This window comes from Balearica regulorum, chromosome 7 (genome assembly GCF_011004875.1).
Source record: "Balearica regulorum gibbericeps isolate bBalReg1 chromosome 7, bBalReg1.pri, whole genome shotgun sequence".
Taxonomy (NCBI): domain Eukaryota; kingdom Metazoa; phylum Chordata; class Aves; order Gruiformes; family Gruidae; genus Balearica; species Balearica regulorum.
In genome coordinates this window covers 22,489,510-22,512,573 of record NC_046190.1, presented here as the reverse complement: position 1 = coordinate 22,512,573, position 23,064 = coordinate 22,489,510, and the positions used below count along the sequence as shown (strand labels likewise).

Genomic DNA, 23,064 nt, shown 5'->3' with positions numbered 1-23,064 from the left:
CACAGGGAGGAGAATTAAATTCAAAGCAAGAGCTGACCCACAGCTTTGCAGCAAAAAACCCACAAGGCTGTCCCTATAATTCATGTCAGAAGCTCCAAAGAACTTCAAAAGAACAGTAGATATACTCAACGTGAAGTGTTCACAGCCACAGAACAATTCTAAGGGTGGTTGAACTCCTACTTGCATTTACCCCATTAAAATTTAAGTAGTTTTTTCATTCTCAAAAACCCTCCTATGAGGAAGGGGATTTCCTATGTAGTTCCAAGTGAAACGAACCACATGTGGAGACTGACAGATTTAAAGCATGCTGATAGGAAAACAACCCACAAAAACCTGATTTCTAAAACAAACCAGCTTGAAAAGGGGAGATCATCTTTGTGTGCGAAGTGAAATCATTTTAGGCAACTACAGGGTCTCTGCAACACAACTGCAGACCATTACATGCTCAAGCAGAATATACACTAAAATAAGAAATATACACTAAAGTATAAGAAGTATATAGCTAAAATAAGAAAGGCCTTTATTTAAATGAGGTCTCACAACGCTTACAGGAAGTCACTATGGCTTCCATGGGGTTAGACATTTGCTCTCACTGCAGCAGAAAGTAAACTGCCTCCACAGTGCGTGTGCAACTGAAGAGTACACCAGTCCCAGTGCTTGCAACACAGCAATTCTATCAAACGCTTTGCAAGCCTGTGTTAGAGTCCTTCCCCCAGAACTGTCATACAAAGGTTTCCCAACCATTTTAGCATGACAAGCCCTCAGAGGGTAAGAACTAATACAACAGTGGTGGCCATAACACAGCCCAAAATATGCTTGCCAAACTTGACTTATTCCATAATTCTCTCCTACCTACGCTGTCCTGCACTTCTGTGCTCTGGAATGAATGAACTTGTAAAATTGTTTCCAGCTTGCTAAGAAGATCACATGCAGATTGATCCAGTATGGCAATATGTACTGCTCTCCCACCAATCTCAAGAAAAAGTCTAACTATAATTTTCTCATTTACCCATGAAAAGTTTACCCAAATTTGAGGATTATGGCTCTGGTCTCATGGTAGATTTCAGTACTGAGCATTTCAAAGCTTATTAGCAAATTGTTGTCTTCTAATTCCAATTTGACTCTTTAAAAGTGTCAACATTTCCAACCCATCTCCATCCAGAAGCAAGCAAATGCAGATTTTTCTAATTAAAGTAGAAGGTAATGCCTAAAATTTGGCATGCCAAAAAGAGCATCTGCAGAGAGTGAATTTACCAGAATTGAAGATGACAGTTTTGCATTATCTTATTAAAATTCAACCAAAATTGAACAGCCTCCAAAGACTCCATTCTGCCACCTTCCCCAGAACCTTCAGTAAGAAACGAAGGCTGAAATCATGTCTGGGGTACAGTACCCCAGCTCTAAACCATACAATTACCAACTTTAAATTGTAGCTGAGCAGAAGTGGTACAGTTGAGAAAGTGAAGCGTGGAGATGTGCTCTGTGCTCACCCAATAGCATTATGGTTACCTGCACAAAGGGAAAGTCTCTAGCAGTGAAAGGATGCTGTCCTAGCTCTGGAGAACAAGGGCACTGCAGTGCAGCAGTATTCACTAGGATGGCTATATGTTTCTGAGTGAATACAGCTCCTGAACCCCAGATGGAGGCTGAACACAGACAGACACAAAGCCTTGGGACCTTTAAGCTAAGAGTGCAGAACTGCTGTGAAAAAAGATGGCTTTCACACCAGTGAGAACACCACTATTGCCAAAACATCACTTCTGGCTGAACATCACCTGACAAAGACAACAGAATCATATGAACAGAAACAGGAAAACCAAGCAAAATTCAAGAGGTCAGTTGTTTTATTCTAGAAAGGGAAGAGTACCAGCAACTTCTGCTTCCAGTGCCACGTGTTGATTTACATGCAGTACAGTGGGAAAGGGCAGCATAACTATCTGCCAAGAACAGAGCCCACACACTGCAGCACAGCCAGCTGAGCCCAACCTCATCAGATGGGGAGACGATGCAGTGACTCTCTGAGGTGTGCCCAGAGCTCCTAAAGTCCTACCCTGGTGCTCTCTGGGAGAAGTCCCGCCTCTGGACTCTGAGGAAAGCAACAGTGGCCTCCAGAGGATTTTAGCATTCTGTAAAACGGAACACCTAATCCTATCACACATTTTTTACAAGTGCACAGCTTCCACACTAAACCTGTTAGCAAACAGGCCCTTCTCCAGTCCTTCAATGAAATGAAGCAGCTGTGCTTGGAGAGGACACACAGTGGGGGAGTCATTGATTTTAAACATGCATTGCACTCCGGAGGCACTATGTATCCAAGGAGTCTCCCTCCTCTGATACATAGGCAAAAAATGCAAACTTGACAGACACTCTGAAAATTCCCTGCCAGCATTTATATCCCCAGAGACAACATCACCCAGAGCAGTGTAGCTGCTGCATGCAGTAGGAACTTCACCTAGTGTTTAGGAGAGGTATTGATTCCCTAGATAGCACTGCTCTACCGGCACACCATTCCCCTTACCAGAGCTGCACCAGCTTCTCAGGCCCTCTTACCTCAACTCCTATAGCCTTTTACACTTCCAGGATAAACTGAGAAACAATGCTTTTGAAAGGAGAACTGAGAAATAAAATTACTGACTCCACTTTTAGAGCCAAGGAAACTATGTTCAAAAATACTTGTTCTACACAAAAATACTGGAAGTGGGTCTTGAAGAGCTAAATAAGCTTGAGTCAGCAACAGGACTGTTTCAAAGGCAACAAAATTCTAGAAATAGTTTCAATTGCAACATCCCCTTTTAAAAGAACGGTGACAGGACTCACTTTCCTGGATCATGCTATTATTTGTCTAACCAAATACCTCCCTTTGCAGCACCAACTACTGTCCAGTCCTCAGGGAAAAGTATAATAAATGGAGAATACAGAATATTTTGGGGAGTTTTTCCCACAACTCATCACACAGTGGTTACAGAAAAACTCACAGAGCACACTTAAAAGCACAGTGTATACTCTGCCTATTGTACACATATAAGGAAATCCCTAGGTGAACACCAAGCATTTTCTTTCTTTAAACCCTGACCTTTGATGGATTCTTTGACAATGCGTTCAACAGACTGGTTTTGGAAAAACAAACACAAGGAAGCCTTCAATTCAATTAGGAAAGGTATGAACAGTATACGCAATAGCAAGATGAAGAAAGATTTATGCCAGCTACCCATTTCAAGTTTTTTTCACGCCCTGAGTGTAATCTAGTTTAAATTTTAACAATACCTTGTTTCTGCATTCCTAAACTTAGGGTATAAAAGTGACTTTTGCTTCTCTTTACAAAATGTCAACACTATTAATAATATTTCAGGACATGTTTAACTAGTTAATACATAGAAAAACATCCAGGTGTAGCTCTGTTCCAGTCTGCAAAGATAAAACATAATCTTTGGACCCCGTTCCAGCTGTAACTTCCTCTTCAGCATTTAGTTGCACACTCCATTACACGGCAATGATAAAAGACTGATGAAATTACAAACCAGTAGTGTAGAAATGTCTAAGACCTCTAATTGAGATGGAAGGCCCACAGACTATATAGCACAGAGACAGAACATAATACAATGCTTTTCCTAGCTTATAAACTGCACACAGAATAGAAGGGAATGAAGCAATTCAGTCAAAATCACAGAAAGCCCATGGCAAGAGAATAGAAGTATCCTGCAGTGATAGACTTATAGCGTGTCTTCATAGTCCCTCTCTGAGAAGCAAACAAATCTGTCTCATCTTTGGACCATGTTTGGGAGTAGCAAGGTGACAATCTGAGTTCAGCGCAAACATGGAATAGTGGTTTATTGCCGTATCATAAGGTTCTGATTACCACTGAAATAGCTAAAGAATACTGCGGGAAGCTGGCATATCATCTCTGGGTAAGACTGTATCTTGCCCACTTAACATTTCCCAAACTTGAATCAGATGTCATCAACTGTTATTATCTATTACTTCATGCTACAAGCCAAAAGGTTTGACATTTTCCAATTCACAGATCATAAACAGTTTTCCACTGTACTTGTGGGTCCCCATAAAGCAAATTCAGGGCCTCTACTAATACACAGCTTTTCTGTGTCACCTTTCACATCCCTCTCCTAAGTAGACCATGACTTCTCATTGTCCACAGACCAGGTAAAAAACTGAGAGACAAATCCTTTACTCCAACTCAGATGATCATATGCAGTGGCAAGCAAATCTGTTTTCATCCACTAGATCAAATCCACCTCAAATTCTGACTAATCAAAAAACCGCTACATAGCCTGTTCTCCATCTGCTTTGGGATTCATGTGTACAGAGGATACACGAACGTAGCAGTCAAAAATATCAATCCTTGATTGAGGGAGATCCGCTTCATATGAAATACAAATGACTGACATAAACGAAATGTACCCCAAGGTGTCTTAATAATCAAACTCTTAAAAAAGAAAGCGCTTCCAAGAGCTCTCTGTCAGAAGGTACTGGTGGGCCATTAACAGAAGTCCTTAGCACCTTTCATATTTCAGTGTCTGAAGTGTGTGTATTTAAGTGATGTATGAGGAAATGAATGCATTCTTTGCCTAGCTGGAATGCATAACAAAGTAATAGTGATCACATGCAATAATTACTAACATCCTAGTGAGACCTCTCACTTTGATTGGAATAGAAAATCTTCACTTTATTTAAAGTGCTGCAAACAAGCAAGAGGAAATAGCAGGCTCAAAGCAGATAAAAGTTTTGCAAACCAAACTTTAGTGATAGGAACACAAGATTTGCATTATGATATGTGAACCTAAACTTGTTCTACTTTTAAGAGTCTCTGTGAAATCACCTTCTGTTTATAAGGAAAAAAGTAGTTTTGCCCACAAGTCTCTTGAGGCCTCCCTTTAGCTTATTTTTACATCACAAGGAGATATGCGTCAGTGAAACACCAACGTTACTTCACACCCTGAGAATGGCACGTTTTCCCTTTTTTAGATAAAACACGTACACTTCCCTGCAGGGAGGGGAACTTGCAAATTGGGCCCTAGCAAGACTTACACAATATAGGCTAAACCCCTGTCTCCCTGGAGTTCGCAGCTCTGTTTAACCAGTTTTACTTGCACATATGTTAGCTAAAACATTTTCATTGATGGCAACCTAGCTCAGTTTACGATCCTGTGCCATTGTGGTAAGGGGCATCAAATCATTACCCCAAAAAAGACTTATGCAAATGCAGCAGGATAAAGCTGTATTTAGGAAGCATCGACTTCTCTACAAAACATCGCAAAAAAAAAACTTCTGGGTGGTAAATGCTGAGCAGGGACAGATTTCTCTAGAGACTACCCTCCCTCAGAGTTAGCTGAGCCGCCTACCCGAAGCGCCCTCAAGACACAGGACAGCTCTGCCAGCACCTGCCCTGAGCTCACACCAACTGAAGCAAGGTAGAAAGCGCAGCAACCTGTCTGCGAACAAAGCAGCCACCGCTGCTCTGAAGAGTCCCGGGACTCCCCTAAACTCGGAGAGAGAACCCTCCTCCCCCTTTCCCCAGCAGCGGAGCGCCAGGGGAGAGCTGAGCGGCGCAGCAGCACCGCCCCGCAGGCGGGAACGGGCGGGCAGGGAGCTGCGGGCAGGGAGCCGCGGGCAGCGCGCCGCGCTCCGCTACCGCCCCGCTTACCGGCGCCAACGCGCGGGACAGCTCGGTCCCGGGGCTGGGCTGCCGCGGAGAACCTCGGCTCGCCGGGACAGAGCGGGGGGCAGCGCCCGCCCGGCCCCGCCGCCCCCAGCCTGCTCCCACCGCGCATCGCGGCCGGGCGGAGAAACTCCGCCGCTCCCCCCACCCCCAACTCCCGGGACGAGCAGCCGCGGCACCTACCGGGGGCCGCCATGGTCCGGGGAAGGGGCCGCTTCCCTTTCCTCACATCGCCGCCGGACTGCCGCCGTGCGTCCCTCCTCCGGCCACTTCCTCGACCCCGGCCGGGCACTCCGTCCCACCGCCCGGCCCCGCCCCGCCGCCCGGCCGGGAGGACGCTCGGCAGCGGAGGGCGGCCCGCGACGCCCCCTGCAGAGCCGGGCACAGGGCGGCTCCTGCCCGGCTCCGCCGGCGGCTGCTTTCGGCTCCGCTCAGGCCGGCAGTGCCTTCCCGGTACACGCGGGATTCTCCTGCCATAGGAGGGAAATGCCCTTGCCATCGAGCTCCAAACATATATTCCATAGGTCAAGGAAACAGCGCTACAATGAGGAAAGGTCTTGTGTTAGGATGGTATAGAAACTCCCTATCCTTGGTCACAAGAAACTTAAGAGCAATAGCTGTGGAAGAGAACAGGGGAGACCTGCTTTATGCACACCCCTAACTTAGGCTTTGACTTCTGTCTCCTACAAGCAAGGAGTTTTATTTTTTCCCTAGGGGAAAAACAAGGTTTTTTTCCCATATAGAATGAAGCAGCTCGATGTTCTGTGTTTTCCCCCTAGAAGATGCAGTATTTTAACTTGGATTTACCAGATTCCATATAACTATGCTCACATTTGAGTACAGAGAAAATAATCAACATAAGGACACTGTTGGAATTCAGTGAGTATGACTCAATGTAATTTTGTCACTGAAGACAAAGCAACAGATTCTGCCTAAATTAATTATTTCAGACTATTCCTTTGCAAACTTGGAAAAAACACTTTGCATTCAGAAACATTCCTTTGCTGAGAACCAGTGATGTCTTTCATTGATTTACTTCAGCAAAGCAAAAGCGTATTCCTTACAACCTGGTTTCCTCGTCAGGACAGTCACTCCCAAGCAGTAAGAGGACAGCCTGTGTGCAGCTTACTTAATGTCATGAACACCAGCATTAGAACAGAGCTGGTTACAAACAGTAAGGAACCAACTGTTTCCAGCTAATCAACTGTATCTTAGAAGTTGGTCAAATTCGCCTGTTACCTCCAAATCTCTCCTTACCCGAAACCTACTTTAAGCTTACAAACTGTGAGCTACAGCCTGTATTCCAAAGTGTTTGCTCCCACAATAAGAAAGTACCAGGATAAAAAATACTTCCTGATAATACAGCCTTATAAGAAACTCCAGGTAAGCAGAGAAGAAACCTGAAAAGGTACGATATAATAAAGAACACCTGGACACTGGAGAAGTGTACAAATACAGAATCTACTTGGGATTTATGTGAAGGATGAAAGTTTACCAGTTGGAAACTAGAGTCACTATCCAAATCCTTTGACTACTATGGAATAATACAAATATATTAAAAACTAGTAAAACAGATGGATAACCACGCATATGACTATAATGATTGTTTCACATTATTTCCCCTGTAAAGCTGTTTATCTTCTAACTTCCAGAATAAAAAGTTACCACCACCACCATCTCTCTGATGTCAGATGATGATTTCAACATGTTCCTCAGAATGACCTTTTAAATTCTCTCTCTCTCTTTAAAGCCTTGCAGTATCATTCAAAGGGCGATAACAGAGTCAAGTTCCTGCTTTGTGGAAACCCATGGGGCTTCTCCATATGTATCACTGTCACTTAGGATGCTATGTATTTTATTTAATCAATGCAAAGCCCACAAGAAACCTCTTTAGGGTTTAAACTTCTAAAAGTCTAAAGTGAAATTAACGTGCCCCCACAAAGGAGTGGAAGTAAAACAACTGTGTGTTGTTTCAGCAACCTTTACAGCAACTTCCACCTAAAAACTCAGATGACAAATTGAGACAAAAGCCCCTTCACACCCTAGAACATTAGGCTGACCTAAAGGAAAGAGTTACATAGCTTGTAATGAATTAAGAATAAAATGAGGAAATAGAGGGAGCTTTTCATCCTCCCTTGCTCAAAATTGACTGTACAAGTTTTAACCTTCCTATCTTCAATTCACTACAGTATGTAAACACAGCTGCATTTGCAGCATTATTCTCAAGGGTCTGTCTTACCCCATCCAAAGAAAAGGACTAGATTGCTCTTTCTGGGACCATTTCTTTTTTGCTAGGTACTTTTGAGGGGTAACAAGGAAAGGAGTCAGTAAGTGTTTCAATACCCACACCATCTCTCTTCATTTTTTCTTGGCCACAAAAAGAGTGGGAAGAGCAGAGACCTCTCATGGGAATGCTCTATTCTGAGGTGAATAGCTTTCCCTGCAGCCTTAATGAAAGGGAAACACCAGCCAAGGGGAAGGACTGAAAAGGCCTATGAGAGATAGGTGAGGGAAGCAAAAGCATTCACAAGCAGTAGCATAAATCAGTTGAATTTGCTTGCTTTTTTGATCCCAGGATCTCCCACTACTGCCTTAGGGAATACAAGAACATAACAGCTTTCCCTGCATGGTTACTGCCCTGCGAGGTCACCAGGACACAACACAGCGGAATACGCAGAGACAGCTGCACACCTCTGAAGAGAAGCAGTCACACAGCATTTGGGAGCAGACCTAACTGGCAAAGGCCTGGCATGAGAGGGAGATGCTTGCTAACCAGGCGAGAAACAAAGTGAGCCAGTGAAGCAAACACAGCCAGTAACTTCCCTGGTTCCACACAGCAGTTACTTCAGACAGCAGGACTTAAAATAAGGACAGTTTACCAGCAATGGCTGCATCTCTTCCTTTCTGATACAGACAAAAAGCACAGAATTTGTGCTGAGCTTTGCAGATGAAGCTTGCAGCTGTAGCTTACTGTGGATGGAAGCTACAAGAACTGAGAGAAATACTGGCTCCTGGAAACAGTTTCCTTTCTGCAACACAGCCCTCAGTTATTCCATACATAACAGGGGCATCTGAAAATAAAGTACACATATTTAACAAGCCCTCAGCTGAACATCGCTTTTCTACACTACAGGTAACAGCACCTGTACCAAACAACAGAATCTTACAGTACAAGCTATCACTATATGAGTTGCTTTTATTTCCCCAGCAGTGCAAATATGGCATCTTCCAGAGACACCAGCAACAGGTGTGCTCTGCTGGGCACAGAGCCTGCCCAAGTGCGTGTTCAGCAGGCACTACCTAATTACACACAAGAGGGACAGAACCCCCATACAGCACAGCAAAGCAGTTAAGAGCAGAGGGTTAGGTAGGGAAAGTGTCAAGAGCTACCTACCTACTACTGCTTGTTTGAACCTTGAAGCCCTAACTCAGGACTTTCAGCACAGGCCTCCCTTTTTCCTTTGCCCTCAGCAGGCTTTATGGTATGCTCTATTAAAGATAATAATAATTAAAAAAGCCTTATCAGAAAGAGAACAAACCACTGCACCCATCAGAGCAAACCTTCAGTTTCAGAAAAAAAAAAAAACCCTTCAGTAGAGAAATTACTAATTTAAAGCCACAGCAATACACAACAGCTGAATGAAATCTCCCCCTTATCAGGGTCCTGAGTAGGCTAACAGGCCATGCTTGTCCTCATAAGCCTCACCTGGGGCTTTCACACCTACCCTTTGCCCATAGGCCCAGGAGCTCCATTTAAGCTCAGGTGTGGGTCTTCAGTGCTTGCCTGTCTTATTTGGTAGGTGTACCTGTTTCAAGCTCTATCTCCAACCTCACCTCCCTGATGCCTTTAAAACCTGTAAGTAACCCTATTCCCTCTGGCTTCATCTCATACATAGTCTCTTTAGACTCACAGTGTTACTTTTACTTCAGCCCTTCTGGCACCATCTCCCTTTGCTCCTGAATAGATTCCTCATGTGGTTCCTAGGCCTGGTTCACAGCTCACCTTTCTAGGACTGCTGTTGAATTGACATTGGGCTCTGCCTGCCATGTTCAAGCTGTGTGGGACTGTACCCTGTTGGTGAGGATGCTGCCAACACTGACGTTGTCCACAGCTGCCAGTTCATTCTCCTCCACGGAGGAAACACGCTCCTTCTACTCTCTACCATTCTCCTTTCAGTGATTGTATTTAAAATGGATTATAACTAGGAGTAGACTGAAGGGGATGAAGAGGCTTAAGTGGACTGAAGTCTTCCCTCTTCTAATGTCATGTGCACGCTCCCGAGTCTCCTTGCAGAGGTTGTCCCGGGATCCCCCCTCCTCTCCGCTGCGGGCCCTAAGCCTGCCTTTGCGTAACAAGCAGCCTTCCCGCCCCGCCGGGTGCCTTCACCCAGACGCGGGAGCCGCCACTGGGCGGGGCCTTTCCAAACCCCCTCACGCCAGGAGGACGGCTGTGCCTCTCGGGTCCCTCCTCCGGCGCCCTTCCCGCCAGCAGGCTGCCTTCGCCGAGCGCCGGGACACCCCCCCCGGTTAACGCAGGCCCGTCCGGGCCAACATGGCGGGGAAGGCGGAACCGAGGAGGTGCGCGCGCGTGCGCACCTCGGTACGTGGCGCTGCGCGCGCGTGCGCGCAGGCGGCACGTGGCGAAGGGGGCAGCATGGCGGAGTGGCGCGCGGTGCCCAGCGATCTCTTCCCTTTCGTGCTCGCCTTCCTGCGCGAGAACCGCTTCGAGGGCGCCGCGCGCGCCTTCGCCAAGGAGGCGGCAGCGGTGAGCGGGGCGGGGGGCGGCGGGGCGGCGGGCGGGCGGCCTGGCTGGCTGGCTGGCTGACGCGGCCTCTCTCTTGGTTTAGAAGGAGCAGGACCCCAACGCAGCCTCCCTCCTGGACATCTTCAGTTACTGGCTGAAGTAAGTCCCCTTCCGGCGGCGGGGGCCGTGCTTACCGGGGGGTGGGGGGGCTCCGCCGCGCTGCCGGGCTCCCTCCGGCCCCAGCTGTCGTCCGGCCCTCGCCTCGTACTCCCCAGCTCAGCCTTTCTCCCTGTAGGTCTCCAGCGGCCAAGAAGAGAAAGCTTGTTCCCAACGGCCCCCAGGCGAAGAGGAAGCCGTCCTCCAGCAGCGATGACAGCTCCAGTGAGGAGGACGAGACGCCCCCAGCCAAGAAACCAGGTGAGGTTTGTGAGTGGCCCTAGGGCAGGCCAGGGTTGTGTTTGACACTGGCCTCTCACCTGGATATAGAGCTCAGCTTCAGCAGCCCATCTGAGGTCCTTCAGCAACTAGCAAGGACTGGGTTTGTATTGGCCTGTCTTGTTTCTGGCAGGTCTTTTGCCCATGACATATAAGGTACGTTCATCCTAGCTAAAGATGATCTCTTTATGCACTTACAATTTAAACATATTGCAGTTTGTGTCCACTAGAAGGTTTTAGCCATTCAGTTTGTCTTTTCTGGCTGAGACTGGTGAAGGCATTGGGTTGTATTGAGTTTTGAAGGTGCTATTGAAGTAGCACCTCCATGACCTCGTCTATATTGAGATTCTGGTTTCCAAACACCTACTGGTAGGATATCTCTGCAGAGTTACTTCTACTTGCTTCAGCACATTCAAATTACCTGTTGACTTAAATATAGAGTAAAATTGGTCTTTTAATGCATGTAGATTGGGCTGGTAGTGTCTTCATGGGAGGTAGTGACCTCATTATTTTTTTTTCCATGCTATTTTCCAGGGACTCTCAGTTTCACTGAGAGCTTTAAAGAATGGTTTCTCATCTTCCTGTTGTAGGAAAGCTGATACGGGTTTTGTAAGTGCTTTCACATTTAAAATATGCATAATTTCACAAAACTCCTGCATGGCTAGGATTTATCAGGCTCCTCTGTATTGGTGGGCACCATGACCTGTTTGACACAGAGCAGATGTACATGGCATCTTCAAGTTCCAGAGAAATGTCAAGCATCCTTGCTCACCTGCTGCTTGTGTGAGGTTACTACTCTCCTTTCTGTCAAGCTGGCATCCTAACGCTATGAAAAAATACATTCCTCCACTGTACTTTAGTATGTGGTGAGCTGTATTTTTCCCTTTTGATCCAGAATTGTTCTTACGCCTTGCCTTAATCACAGCCTACACAAGTTTGTCTTTGTCTAGCAGTAGATTTGCAGGAGAGGAGTAGACAGGGAGAGGGAGAGACACAGAAAGAAAACTGGTCTTCAACTTGAGCCATCCTAGGGCTGAATTTGAACTTAGATCTGATTTTTATTTGATAAGGACAGTTGCAGATATAACTCAAGGCAGAATGATTTCTTTTGCTCCATGTTATTAAAAAGCAATCAGTAACCAGGAAGGAGTAGATTTGGTTAAAACGCATTAAGCAAAGTGTCTGGAACCTTAACACGGCATTGCAGTGGTTCTCTTTGGAAGTTTGCACTTGTTCAGCGGGTTTTTTGTAAGCTGGCAGGCATGCAGACCCAGTTAATGTTATCCCAGCTTGTGGGGATGCTTTCCTGGTGGGGTGTCCTTTTTGGTGACAGAAGTTTTTCTTCAATGTGTATGCGACAAAGATAAAATCTAGAATTGGTTTTGTCCTCTTGCCTACCCATTTTGTGGTCATCTTCTGCACCCTGCTTAAGAAACAGTCAGTGTTATGAACTTTAGTCATGATTTAATGACCTTAGTATATTCTTTTGCTCTGATACACACTTGTGCAGGATATAGGTACATGAAAGTTGTGAATTAACTTATTATTGATGTATGCTATCCCTTATTTGCAGCTAAAGCAGCAGCTGTGCCCAAGGCAAAAGCAGTTCCTGCAGCCAAGAAGGCAGAGAGCAGCAGCGAGGACTCCAGTGATGATTCAGACTCAGAGGAGGAGAAACAGCCAGCAAAGGTCAGCTTTTCTTTCCAGCCTCTTTAATGCATGTTTGACAGTCATGGATAATAGCAAATTTGACCAGCAGAATTCTCTCTGAAATTGGGCTCACTTTTCCTGAATGGTGAAGTGCCTAGACTACTGCAGGTGCAATGTAAGAAGACATTTCTGTAGTGGATGGTGTGCCATTTGGACTGGTCCCATGAAAAATTAATTTCATGTCCATCACCCACCTTGTTTCATATCCAAGTCTGCTCCTTGCTTTTATCTTAAGACTGCCAGCGCTTTTTTTGCAGAGAAAGATTTATTTACAATCACCAAAATAAATTTGATCTTTTCCTACATATATATGTAGATATAAAAAGAGAATCTTCTCTTTTGTTTTTCTTGCTGCACTAATGGTCTTGAGAAGTATAGGGGAGGAAGAAGGATGTCAGTGTACACTAAAGGAGACCAACCAGAGTTGCCCTGTCAGTCTTTTCAGTCTTCAAACTAGTGTGATCTGGAGAAGGAAGAGAACAGTGCCAGCCCCAGAGCTGCCCCCTTTTCAGGATGCAGAACTGGAGACTGAGGAGCAAAGGAAGTCTCCTATGGGCTTGCTGGGAGGTTTTCCAGAGCAAAACTGCTATCCAGGGATTTTCAGGCTCTAACCATTAGGGAGAGTTTTCCAAGTCAAAATGGTAACCTCTCTGAAAGACAGCTGTTTCTGTACATGTGTCCCACTAATTAGCCTCTTTTTTTTTCTCCACTAAAGGCTATAAAGGCTAATCCATTTTCCCTCCTGTTCTTTAGAAAGGTGCAAAACCCGTGGTAAAGCCAGCTGGAACCAAAATCCAGCCTCAGAAGAAAGCAGAGAGTTCCAGCTCTGACTCAAGCAGCTCAGATGAAGAAGCACCAAAGAAACAGCCACCAAAACCAGCAACACCTAAATCAGGTACCTGTTATTGTGTATTGTATGTCAAAGCGCAAAACCAAAAAAGCCAGAGGAGGAGTGGTAGGGGCTGTACTTACATGCAAAGGCACATGTATTAACATAGCAGTCTGAAAATCTGCTGTCACTGCCATTTGCGTTCCAGTCCAGTCTGCTTCTGACACAGAAGAGGTGTAGAACTGATTGCAAATAAAACATCTAGTCCCAAATGCTGCATTGTTTGCATACTGTAACTGCTTAAGTCGTGCTTCCCCTCAAAGAGCAGGGAAGATCTTTACTTAGCCCCTAGTCCTGGAACTTTGGATGAGCTAGAATGGACAGTTTCCTGGAAACTTTCTCTAAGCTTGCAGTAGGATAAAAAAAAAAAACAGTTTTGCAGTTCTGCCTTCATCTGCCCTATTGGCTTCCTGTGATTCCTTTTTCTCTATGATACTTTATGCTGACTGTAATTACCCTTCATCTACCATAGCGTTTTTTCTGATGTCCCTTTTTACTTATCTCAAAAGGAAGTAAAGCTGCCCAGGTGGCCACCAAAGTGGTCAATGGAAAAGCAGCAAGCAGTAGCAGCAGTAGTGAAGATTCTGATGAAGAAAAGGCTGCACCGAAGAAGGTAAATCAGACCATGAAAAGCTTCATGACCACTGTAGAATTCTAGTAAGACTGGGTGTATCTCTGTCTTGCAGGGACTGTGAAATGTGTAGACAAAGGCACAGACTGCACAGATGCTAAGCAGAGCATTTGTAGCTGTTACACCTCCTTCTCCTTTATACAGAGGGATTATGTGTTCTAGCACCTCTCCATGCACTGCCTTTCTTCCCTAATAACTCCTTACTGCTGCCTCTGCTCCTTCCTTTTACAGGAAAACATCTTGTTGTGTCATAACCATGTAGTCTCTGTTGTATGTTCACTTTTGCATGACTCTCTTGTGCTTAGCTATCTGTAACTTTGAGTTTTCCACTAGAGAGTGTTTAAAAATGTTTTCTGCAACACAAAAATAATCATAGTTGTGTGTAATCAGGTGGCAGCTGCTACCGTTTTAGTCAGTTCTGTGCCCCTTAGTCAGAGGAGCTCCTCATTAGGGATTCACACAGCAGAGAACACCATCAGAGTGGTCAGAAAGATCATGATACTCACGTGTTTCCTAAAATTTGCATTTGAGAATCTTTGTTAATCTTTCTCCCTTTGTCTTCAAAATTTGCTCTCTTAAGTGAGGCATAGAGTTAAACAAGATCCACATCCAGCTGTCCCCACAATATTTCTGTAACCTTTTTTTAATGTGTATTTCTTTCCCTCTTGTGATAAGGCTGTTCCTAAGAAATCACCTCTGCTGAAACCTGCAGCCACTCAAGTACATCCAGGGAAGAACAAACGTGCCAAGGAAAGTTCCAGTAGTGAGGACTCATCTGACAGCTCAGATGATGAAAAGCCACCTGCAAAACAAAAGCCAAAGTCTGGTAAGTACTGAATACAATTGCTGCTACGTGGGAGGATGCTTTCTGCTACTCCTGCTGTCCCAGCAGAAGCATATGCAGGGCACAGGCAAGTCTTGCTCCACACAAGGTTCCAGGTGGTGCTGGTGGTGGCATTCTGAACCAGAAATACAGCAGCTCTTTTCATGTGTGTTGTTGCGGCTCAGCTTACAATTCAGCTCTTCCCTCAGCAAGGGATGGGGAGTCAGAGAGATTGTGACAGGCTTGGCTTGGTTTACTGCATGTCTTCTATTCAGGTAGCCCTTAAGTACATTGCTCTTGCAGGTTTCCTGACTGTCAGGATTTGGGAAGTAATTTGCCAGTGGTTTGGTTACTCTGTAACTGCAGAACTTTAAGCTTTTTTGGTTTTTTTGTGAAGTACCCAGGTCTGTTCAGTTGCAATCAATATCTGTTTCTGAAAAAGTATGGAAACACAAGCTATCATTTTTGTAAAAGTGCAGAGAAAACTTCTGCAGAGATGGTTGGGCCAGCTGAACCCCAAGAGGAGAGTTAAACTCACAGTAGAAACAGGAGGTAGCAGTGGGCTGGGTGGAACCTTTCAAATTATAAGCTAGTATCTTTATAGCTACAGAAAGGGAATAAATAAAACCAAATAGCAGAAGTGCTTTATTCTAACTACAACAAACATCTTGTGCTGCTCGCATTGTCACGCAGGCATCTGAATGCTGTGTCTCTCTTCATAGGTCAGTACAGTGCTGTACCACCTCCTCAAGCTACACAGACAAAGAAGGTCCTTGCCAAGGCTCCTGCGAAAAAGGCTGAGAGCAGTGACTCTTCAGACAGTAGTGATGAGGCAGACCAGGTGCCCCCAAAGGGAGGAGCAGGTATGTTGTGAGGAGAGGAGGCTGCAGAGGAAGTACTACATGATGCGGACAATGTTTTGGCAGCGTCTTGATTTACTTGAAAAAGCCATTTGACTTTGGTCTATGTTGCTGTTTGCTTCTCTGGAAGCTCGGTATTTTGAAGATGTCCCAAACAACACTGTGTACAGCCTGTGGATCCAAACTGTGTGCAGGTTAGATTACTTTGCTCATCTTGGTTTGAAAACTCAGCAGGATCTAGTTTAGCGGGAACAAGCCAGGCCCATTACTGCAGCTGGCCAGATCCATGCTTGGCTTCTGATGTGCTGGCTGAATGGCTGGTGCACTGAGAAGGGAGCTTTTTCGCATCTGGAGAGGTTTGGATCTTGGGACAAAGGTTTGGTGTGGATGTGGTCTGTTAATTTTAAACTTGCTTTTGCAGGCAAAGCAGTAGTAGCTAAAACAAAGCCTGGCCCCCAAAACAAAGCTGTGGCTACCAAGAAGGCTGAATCCAGTTCTGACAGTGACTCAGGTAATTCAAGAAATACAGGGTTTTTTTGTGTTAATGTTTTATTGGCCAGGTTACTGTATAGTGGTGTATTTGCTAAGATCCTTAGTGTATGAGCTCAAAAGCATCACAGTCTTCATAGCTAACATGTGAAATTGAAACACAGCAGCCTGCTACGCAGAGTGGAGTCTGACCGTAAGACACCAATGAGACCATTGGCAAGTGCAGAAGAGTCTGCGTGTTGCTGGATGGAAAGGGTGGGGCATCACATGTATCAGGGTTCTCCAGGAAGGTTAATGGTTGCACTTTTTGAGGATCTGTGTCTTAAGATTTCTGGTTTCTGTTATCCCATTGTGTTTGGGAGAAATTTCCAAACTGGAAAATATTATTGCCATACCACGTTCAAAATAGATTCAAAAGCTGCCTTATCCTAATATGACCCTAGAAATAGGCACAGTGTGCTTTGTATCTTCTGTTGATCAGCTTTAAAGTTTGCAGTGCTGTATTTCTCATGTAGGTTCCCTATCCCCTCCAAGTTCAAGGTGCTCCTGTTCTATATCTCAACATCTCTGGTGCCGCGGCTGTGACTGTGAGTGACAGCTGCCTGTCTATCTGTAGATGTGTGACCCTTCAGCAAGTGACAGGAGTTCTGTGTTTTCTGGCTTTGTTGCCTAGTTTCTCACAAATGGACAAGGTTTTGATTACTGTTATTAGTACTCAGGAATGTTGGAATAGATCAGGCTTGGCATTTCAGATTGCTGTGACACACAGTACAAAGGCGTATTTGTACGCAGGAGTCTCCAGTCCATCCTCGGACTGCTGCTAAACACATCTGATACAGGAAAAAGAAAGCAAAAATGAGATACTGTGCTGTTGCTGCCTCATTTTCCCTGCTTTGTCAATTTTATCTAATTCCTTGCCTGTTCTATGATGTTTACTACATAGCTACTTGTCTCGATGTTTCTTCTCCCTGAGTTTATTCTTGGTAATATCTATACTTTCTCCAGTCCTTTATTCTGTACCTCTTCTCCAACATTATTCTCCAAATATCTGCTTCTTTGTTGCCTGCATTAGTGAATAACTTAAACCACTTGTTCCACTTCCTCGCAGCAAAGAAGATACGTGGAAAGAAAGCTGTCCCTTGACCGTTCAAGTGTTCCTCAAATGCTGCATATTATCTAGAGGCTTAGCCTTGGGCCACAACCCATTTTGCTTTTCACTTCCCCATGAGTTATAGACATATTATTACTAAAGTAACTTGCACCAGAAGCCTTTAATCTTAAAGAACATCCTTTTTTGTTTGTTTGTTTAGATTCTAGCTCTGAAGATGACAAGAGGGTAGGGAGTAAGCTCCCAGCTAAACAACCCACGATAAAGAATACTTCCAAACCAGCAAAAGTAGCTGTCAAGCCTGGACAAGCAAAGAAAGACTCCAGTTCCTCCTCAGACAGCTCAGGTATTGGAGTAGGAGAAAAGGAGAGAGAATTTCCACATGCATGTCGTGCTTGCTCAGACCTCTGTGTTTCTAGGCAGGGTATGAGGGTGCAGTTGGACAGGAATACCCATTACAGTGTTGTTTCAAGCAGCTAATGAAGTGCACTGTGTATCAATATCGAATCTGTTAGCTTCATGTTGAAGGAATGGGGCTTAGCCTTCATTATTCTTTTCCTTTCCATTCTAGATTCTGATAGCTCCAAAAAGAAGGCCCCCTCCAAGCCCACAACTAAAGCAGCAACCCCTGCAACAAAAAAGTCACAAGTTGCCACGAAGAAAGCGCAAAGTAGCTCTGATTCAGATACCTCTGAGGATGAGAAGAAGAAAGGCACTCCGGCTAAGGTAGCTGGCAAAGTGGGTAAGCCAGTGTCCAAACCTTCTACCCCAGCTCCCAAAGCAGACACTTCTGACTCTGACAGCTCAAGCAGTGAAGAAGAAAAGAAGCCAGCAGTGAAACCAGCCACCAAATCTACAGGGGCAGCAAAAGCAACTGTGGGGAAGAAGGCAGCTGCTTCTAGTAGTAGTAGCAGCTCATCTGATAGTTCCAGCGAAGAGGATGAGAAGCCCAAAAAGGCGGGGAAAGGGGCACAGAACAATGCTAAGACTGCTGCCTCCACAGGGAAAACAAAAACATCCACACCAGCAGCAAACAACCTGAAGTCTAAGCCAGCTGGTGGGAGCAGTAGCAGCAGTGAAAGCAGCTCTGAAGAAGAGACTGGAAAAGTCAATGGAGGTATTACCTACAGTCTGGGAAGTGGGTCTGTCAGGCAATGTTGCTGAGCTAAGCATGAATGGGAGCATTTCCTAAACAATATTCAGTCTAAACTCTACGTGCTATTAGATTATGCCATGTGGTGCAGTACTAAGAGGGAGGGCTGATTTTTAATCTGGTGTGATCCTTTTTGTCTGTATTGCAGATCTGCTGGTAACAGAATTTGTGGTAACATTAAGTAATTTTTCTGTACAGTTGTTGCCATTTGCCATCTGTGCATGCACAAGATGGTTAGTGACAGCAAGGCAGACTGCTGGAGGACCTTGTCTGGGTTGAGTGGGACACCACAGATGATGTCCCAGTGCACAGTCCCAATCTTTATCCCTCCAGGAGGAAAACAACTCTGAATGCACTACTGATGTGTGCAAGTGCATACTGTGTGACTCCACGAACTGGCAAATTTTAACCAACAGAACTTTTTCAAGTGCACTAAATCATTAATATAGGGGTACCCTATTCCACAAAAGTATCTTTATCCATTAGGATAGGAGGGCAAAATCCTTGCTGAACCAGAAATGCTATTAGTATTGGTTATAGCATGTTTTCTGGGGGAGGTAATGCGGGGACTGATTCTCACACCTGTGTCAACACTGGCTTTGCATTATGGGGAGAGATGCCATTACCTTTCCCAACACTGCAGTTACTCCCTTTGAAGTTTTACTGCTGTACATCTAACAGGCACAATTGGGAAGAAACAGAAGAGGGAAGATGTTCAGGAGCCAGAGACACCACACAGTAAAAAGGCAAAGATGAAAGCCAAAACACCACACACAGTGCCCAAGGTGAAACGGGTGAGTGAGGGTGGACTGCGATGGCTGGTGGGAGAGGCATCTCTGCCTCCTGAACAAGTAGGCTTGTTTTGGGGGTTTTGGGGGAGGTTGGGCCCACAGGATTATTTGTATTTTTGCTCCCTCCTCAAGCACTTGAACCTTGTCTGGACAACCCCAGGGAGCACACATACATGCATAATATTATTCTGGGAAAGGTTGATTGGATATGCTTGCACAGGAGTGTCCCTGAGCTGACTGATCTGAAGAAGGGGAAAAATTATGAATCTGAGAAACACTTAAAGATTGAGGTGAAAAGATTGAGGGTCCATATTTGGAGGATAAGGAGGGAAGGAGGTTGTCACTAAGGGAATAACGTGTTTATATGCACTTACTGTGTCTTGTTTCATTTCTTTTTAACAGCCAGCCTCTCCATTCCGCCGCGTAAGGGAAGAAGAGATTGAGCTGGATGCCCGTGTTGCTGATAACTCATTTGAAGCAAAGGTAGGGCTAGGTAGTGCCCAGAGCGGTAACACTTGGCCTCTGCAAATAGACATCGGCAGAGTGGCCTTGGTGTGTGTCTGAACAGTCTTTTTGGTGGGAACTTTTTCCACCAGGAGGTGCTGTTAGGAAGTGTGTGAGCACTGCCACGAGGTGCGTGGGAGAGTGGTATCAGCTCCAGTGTTAAAGTATTGGTGTTTGCTGGGTAGGATGAAGTGCAAAGCATTGCCATTACTCTCTTGAGTACTGCCCTGAATTTCTTTTTTCTCTCCCCCTTCATCCCTCACAGAAAGGAGCAGCTGGCGACTGGGGTGAGAAGGCTAACAATATTCTGAAATTCACTAAAGGCAAATCTTTCCGCCATGAGAAGACAAAGAAAAAACGAGGCAGCTACCGTGGGGGCACTATATCGACCCAAGTTAATTCTGTCAAGTTTGAAAGTGACTGAGAATGTTTCCTTGGGAATTCATAAACCATCTGCTCACCAGAATGGCTTGGATGGGCATGTGGACATTATGGATGTCAGACCTGCCTGGAATGCTACCTCCCCTAGTGCATTGTGGGGCAGGCAGCTTCAGTGTGGGCATGTAGGAGAATGGTTGGATGTTCCCCTTTTTATTTCTAATTCTGGTTTAGGCCCCTAATTTGGAACCGTCCTTTGAGCTGGTGTTATTGGCACCACTAGGGTGACCTCCAAGACTTAAATTTTCTACAGTCTTATTTTAAAAGACTGGCAGTGATTTTTTCATTTCAGTTTTCTGCCCATCTAGTAGAAGAAAGATAAATCATTCTCTTGTATCTTAACCTCCCACTTATTTTCAGCATTTTAACTCAGATACCTGTGAAATGGCAAGTATTGTAACTTGCCTTTGGCTAGTTACTGTATGAGCAATGATTGATTTGAACCCTCTGGCTGTAATCCTCACCCACACCTGACATTTCAAGTTCACAGTTGCATTGTGACAGAGTTCCTCTTTTCTGTTTCCTTCTTTTATGGTTTCACCTTGTAATAAATTTCTACCTTCTTCCTTCCATTCCTGTTGAGGCCACTAACCAGAGTACTTAAAGAAGCAGAGTCTCAATACACTTTAGTAGTTGAGTAGCTGTATTGTGTGCAGTTGCAAGTTGGGGGCTGTTGTCAGAAAGGCCAAGGTCTGTAGCACTGCTGTGGTGCTCTTGATAATGCTCTCATTGGGAATGTAGCTGGGGAGTGGAGATGTACAGAAACTTGACTGCATGAAGGTTGTGATGTTTGGCTCAGAGGGAATGGGTAAGGAGGCAGAGGAGATAAAGCCCTTTTTTCTACTTAGCTCTGCTTTTTACTTTGTTCTTGTTTCAGAGGCTCTGACTGCAGTGTGGCATTACTCCTTGTTCTCCCTGAACATGAAGCATGTCAGCTTATGCTTACTCCCAGCAATGTGCCATGCAGCTTGTTAGGAGTTGAGATGAATGTATCATTGATGCCTTAAATTTTTTTTTTCTGGGTTGGACCATTTGCTCTTTGAGCTGTTTTTCATCTGTTAAATCCCTCTCAAGAAGTTAAATGCCAGTTTCCCCATAGCACTAAGGCAAATAAAGCCTAGTGCTGTAAGGTTTGAAGTGTTAGCTACAAGTATGTGTTCAGTATGGGGAGCCTCAAGTTCAGTAGCTTGCAGCCTAAACTGAGTTTTCATGAGCAACTGAGTTAATAGGGCTTACTGCTGTTGAGAGGAGGGCGTGCTTCCCCTCCAGTTGGTGTGACTGCCTCCTTATTTCTGCTGCAACTCACATACGGTAGAAAATGGTTCTCCCAGCCACTTTTTTCCCCTCTTAGGTGGGTTAAGTTAATTGTATGTTGCGAAGCAGTCGTCTGAGCCCATAGCCAGTATGAACTGAGCGGTGGCAGCAGTGCATGTTTGGGAAACGAGGTAGTGGGCTGTGAGAACTGCTTGCCCCATCCCATGAAACTGCCAGCCACCAAGAGAGGTTATGCAGGGCCTGATTTCCATGTTTGTGTTCCTTCCCCAAAGGATGACAATGAGAAGAATCCTCTTGTTACAGGAAGCTACATTTGTGTGCAAAGCAGTGACACCTAATTGAGGGTTGGATGAGACTTGATGAGCCACCCCCATATACATGAGCTGCAACTTGTTCCAGTGAGCATTTTTCAGGACTTCCCCTCTGGCTTGCACAATCACTCTGGTGCCAGGATTCTAGGCTACAGTGCTGAGGGGCCCCAGGAGACCACGGTTATTACAAGGAGTTAAAGGTTAGAGGTCAAAGTAAGGTGGGAGTAGAGTATTTTCTGCCTGGGGATTTGAACATCATCTTGCTTGTGACTTGTCATTTGCCCTCTTTTTTTCTGTTTATCAGGAACTTACATTTGGAATTCTTAAAATTTTTAAAAACTTTTTATGTTTTGGGGTATTTTAAGTGTGAGCGTACAAATGTCTCAGAAAATAAAGATTGCTGCCTTTGTAATTTGAGTGGCTCTGATAGTTAAATGTGTGGAATAGCAGGTGGGAAAGGGGTGGGGGTAAACTGTCTCTTGGAGTTTAATGGGTAAGGCTGACAGCACCTATCTACAGCCAGTTCTTGTCTCCTTAGTTATGTGCTCAAGCTGGCTTTGAGTGACTCTGCAAGAAATTTGGAGAAAACAAGTGGAAGAATATTCACTTAAACCAAGACAAACAGGCTGCTTGAGTCCCTTCACACCAGAATATCTTGCTATGTCTGCTCCAGTATTGCTACCACATCGGCTGTGTGGCAGCTGGCAATATTACTATAGAAGCACCAGCCTATGGGTATAAGAAATAGCAGGTGTAACTGAAAAATTCTGTATATACCTGGTTAAAAGAAGTAATTTCTGTGTCCCTTGCAGTCTCTTCTGTTCTGTGAGCATGTGTGCAGGGAAAAGGAACTTATAAATATGCAGGGCCTGGTGCAGAGCTTATTTTTACCCTTTGTGCTATACATCTGTGGGAAGGTTGGGATGAACAGAATTGCCAGGTGGATGGGGCTGCCAGTCGCCCTGTAACCAATGATGTCTGCCAGCCCTCCACCTTAGACATAATGTTGTAGGAGAAGGTGTAATGCTGTCTAAAATTTCAGCAGGAGATGCAACAAATGGCATTACTCTTGCTGGAGATCAGCACCTCACTGAGCAAGTGCAATGAGGGCTGGAGGAGGGAAATGCTTTATGAAACTCAAAGCTACGTGCTCTTCCATGTGCTTGATGCTGGGGGAGAAACTGCTCCCTTCACAAGCTTTTGCAGCTGCTAGGCAGGCTGAACCCATG

General features: G+C 45.1%; 2 protein-coding genes across 9 annotated transcripts in view; one reads left to right on the top strand and one right to left on the bottom strand.

Annotated features, from left to right (window-relative positions):
* PIK3AP1 (phosphoinositide-3-kinase adaptor protein 1) overlaps positions 1 to 10,221 on the bottom strand; it is a 47,382-nt gene extending 37,161 nt beyond the window's left edge. For 2 of the 7 annotated variants that reach the window (XM_075758438.1, XM_075758440.1), the window contains exon 1: positions 5,660 to 5,795. In XM_075758438.1, the coding sequence (XP_075614553.1) occupies positions 5,660 to 5,786 (127 nt within the window). In that variant the 5' untranslated portion in view covers positions 5,787 to 5,795. Of the gene's footprint in view, positions 1 to 5,659; positions 5,796 to 5,857; positions 6,000 to 9,068; positions 9,615 to 9,677 lie in introns of those variants that run through there. The other 5 variants (XM_075758443.1, XM_075758444.1, XM_075758442.1 and 2 more) reach the window with 5 other exon arrangements.
* Positions 10,222 to 10,287: 66 nt separating this feature from the next.
* NOLC1 (nucleolar and coiled-body phosphoprotein 1) lies at positions 10,288 to 22,247 on the top strand. Of its 2 annotated transcripts, XM_075758445.1 has the most exons (14): positions 10,288 to 10,439; positions 10,522 to 10,577; positions 10,714 to 10,835; positions 12,427 to 12,542; positions 13,317 to 13,458; positions 13,962 to 14,065; positions 14,759 to 14,909; positions 15,629 to 15,769; positions 16,188 to 16,277; positions 17,566 to 17,709; positions 17,935 to 18,480; positions 19,198 to 19,310; positions 19,710 to 19,790; positions 20,077 to 22,247. In XM_075758445.1, the coding sequence occupies exons 1-14, from the start codon at positions 10,329 to 10,331 to the stop codon at positions 20,233 to 20,235; spliced, it is 2,076 nt and encodes a 691-aa protein (XP_075614560.1). In that variant the 5' UTR covers positions 10,288 to 10,328; the 3' UTR covers positions 20,236 to 22,247. The 2 variants fall into 2 exon arrangements, with proteins under 2 accessions (XP_075614560.1, XP_075614561.1); XM_075758446.1 differs by lacking the exon at positions 19,198 to 19,310.
* Positions 22,248 to 23,064: the final 817 nt, after the last annotated feature.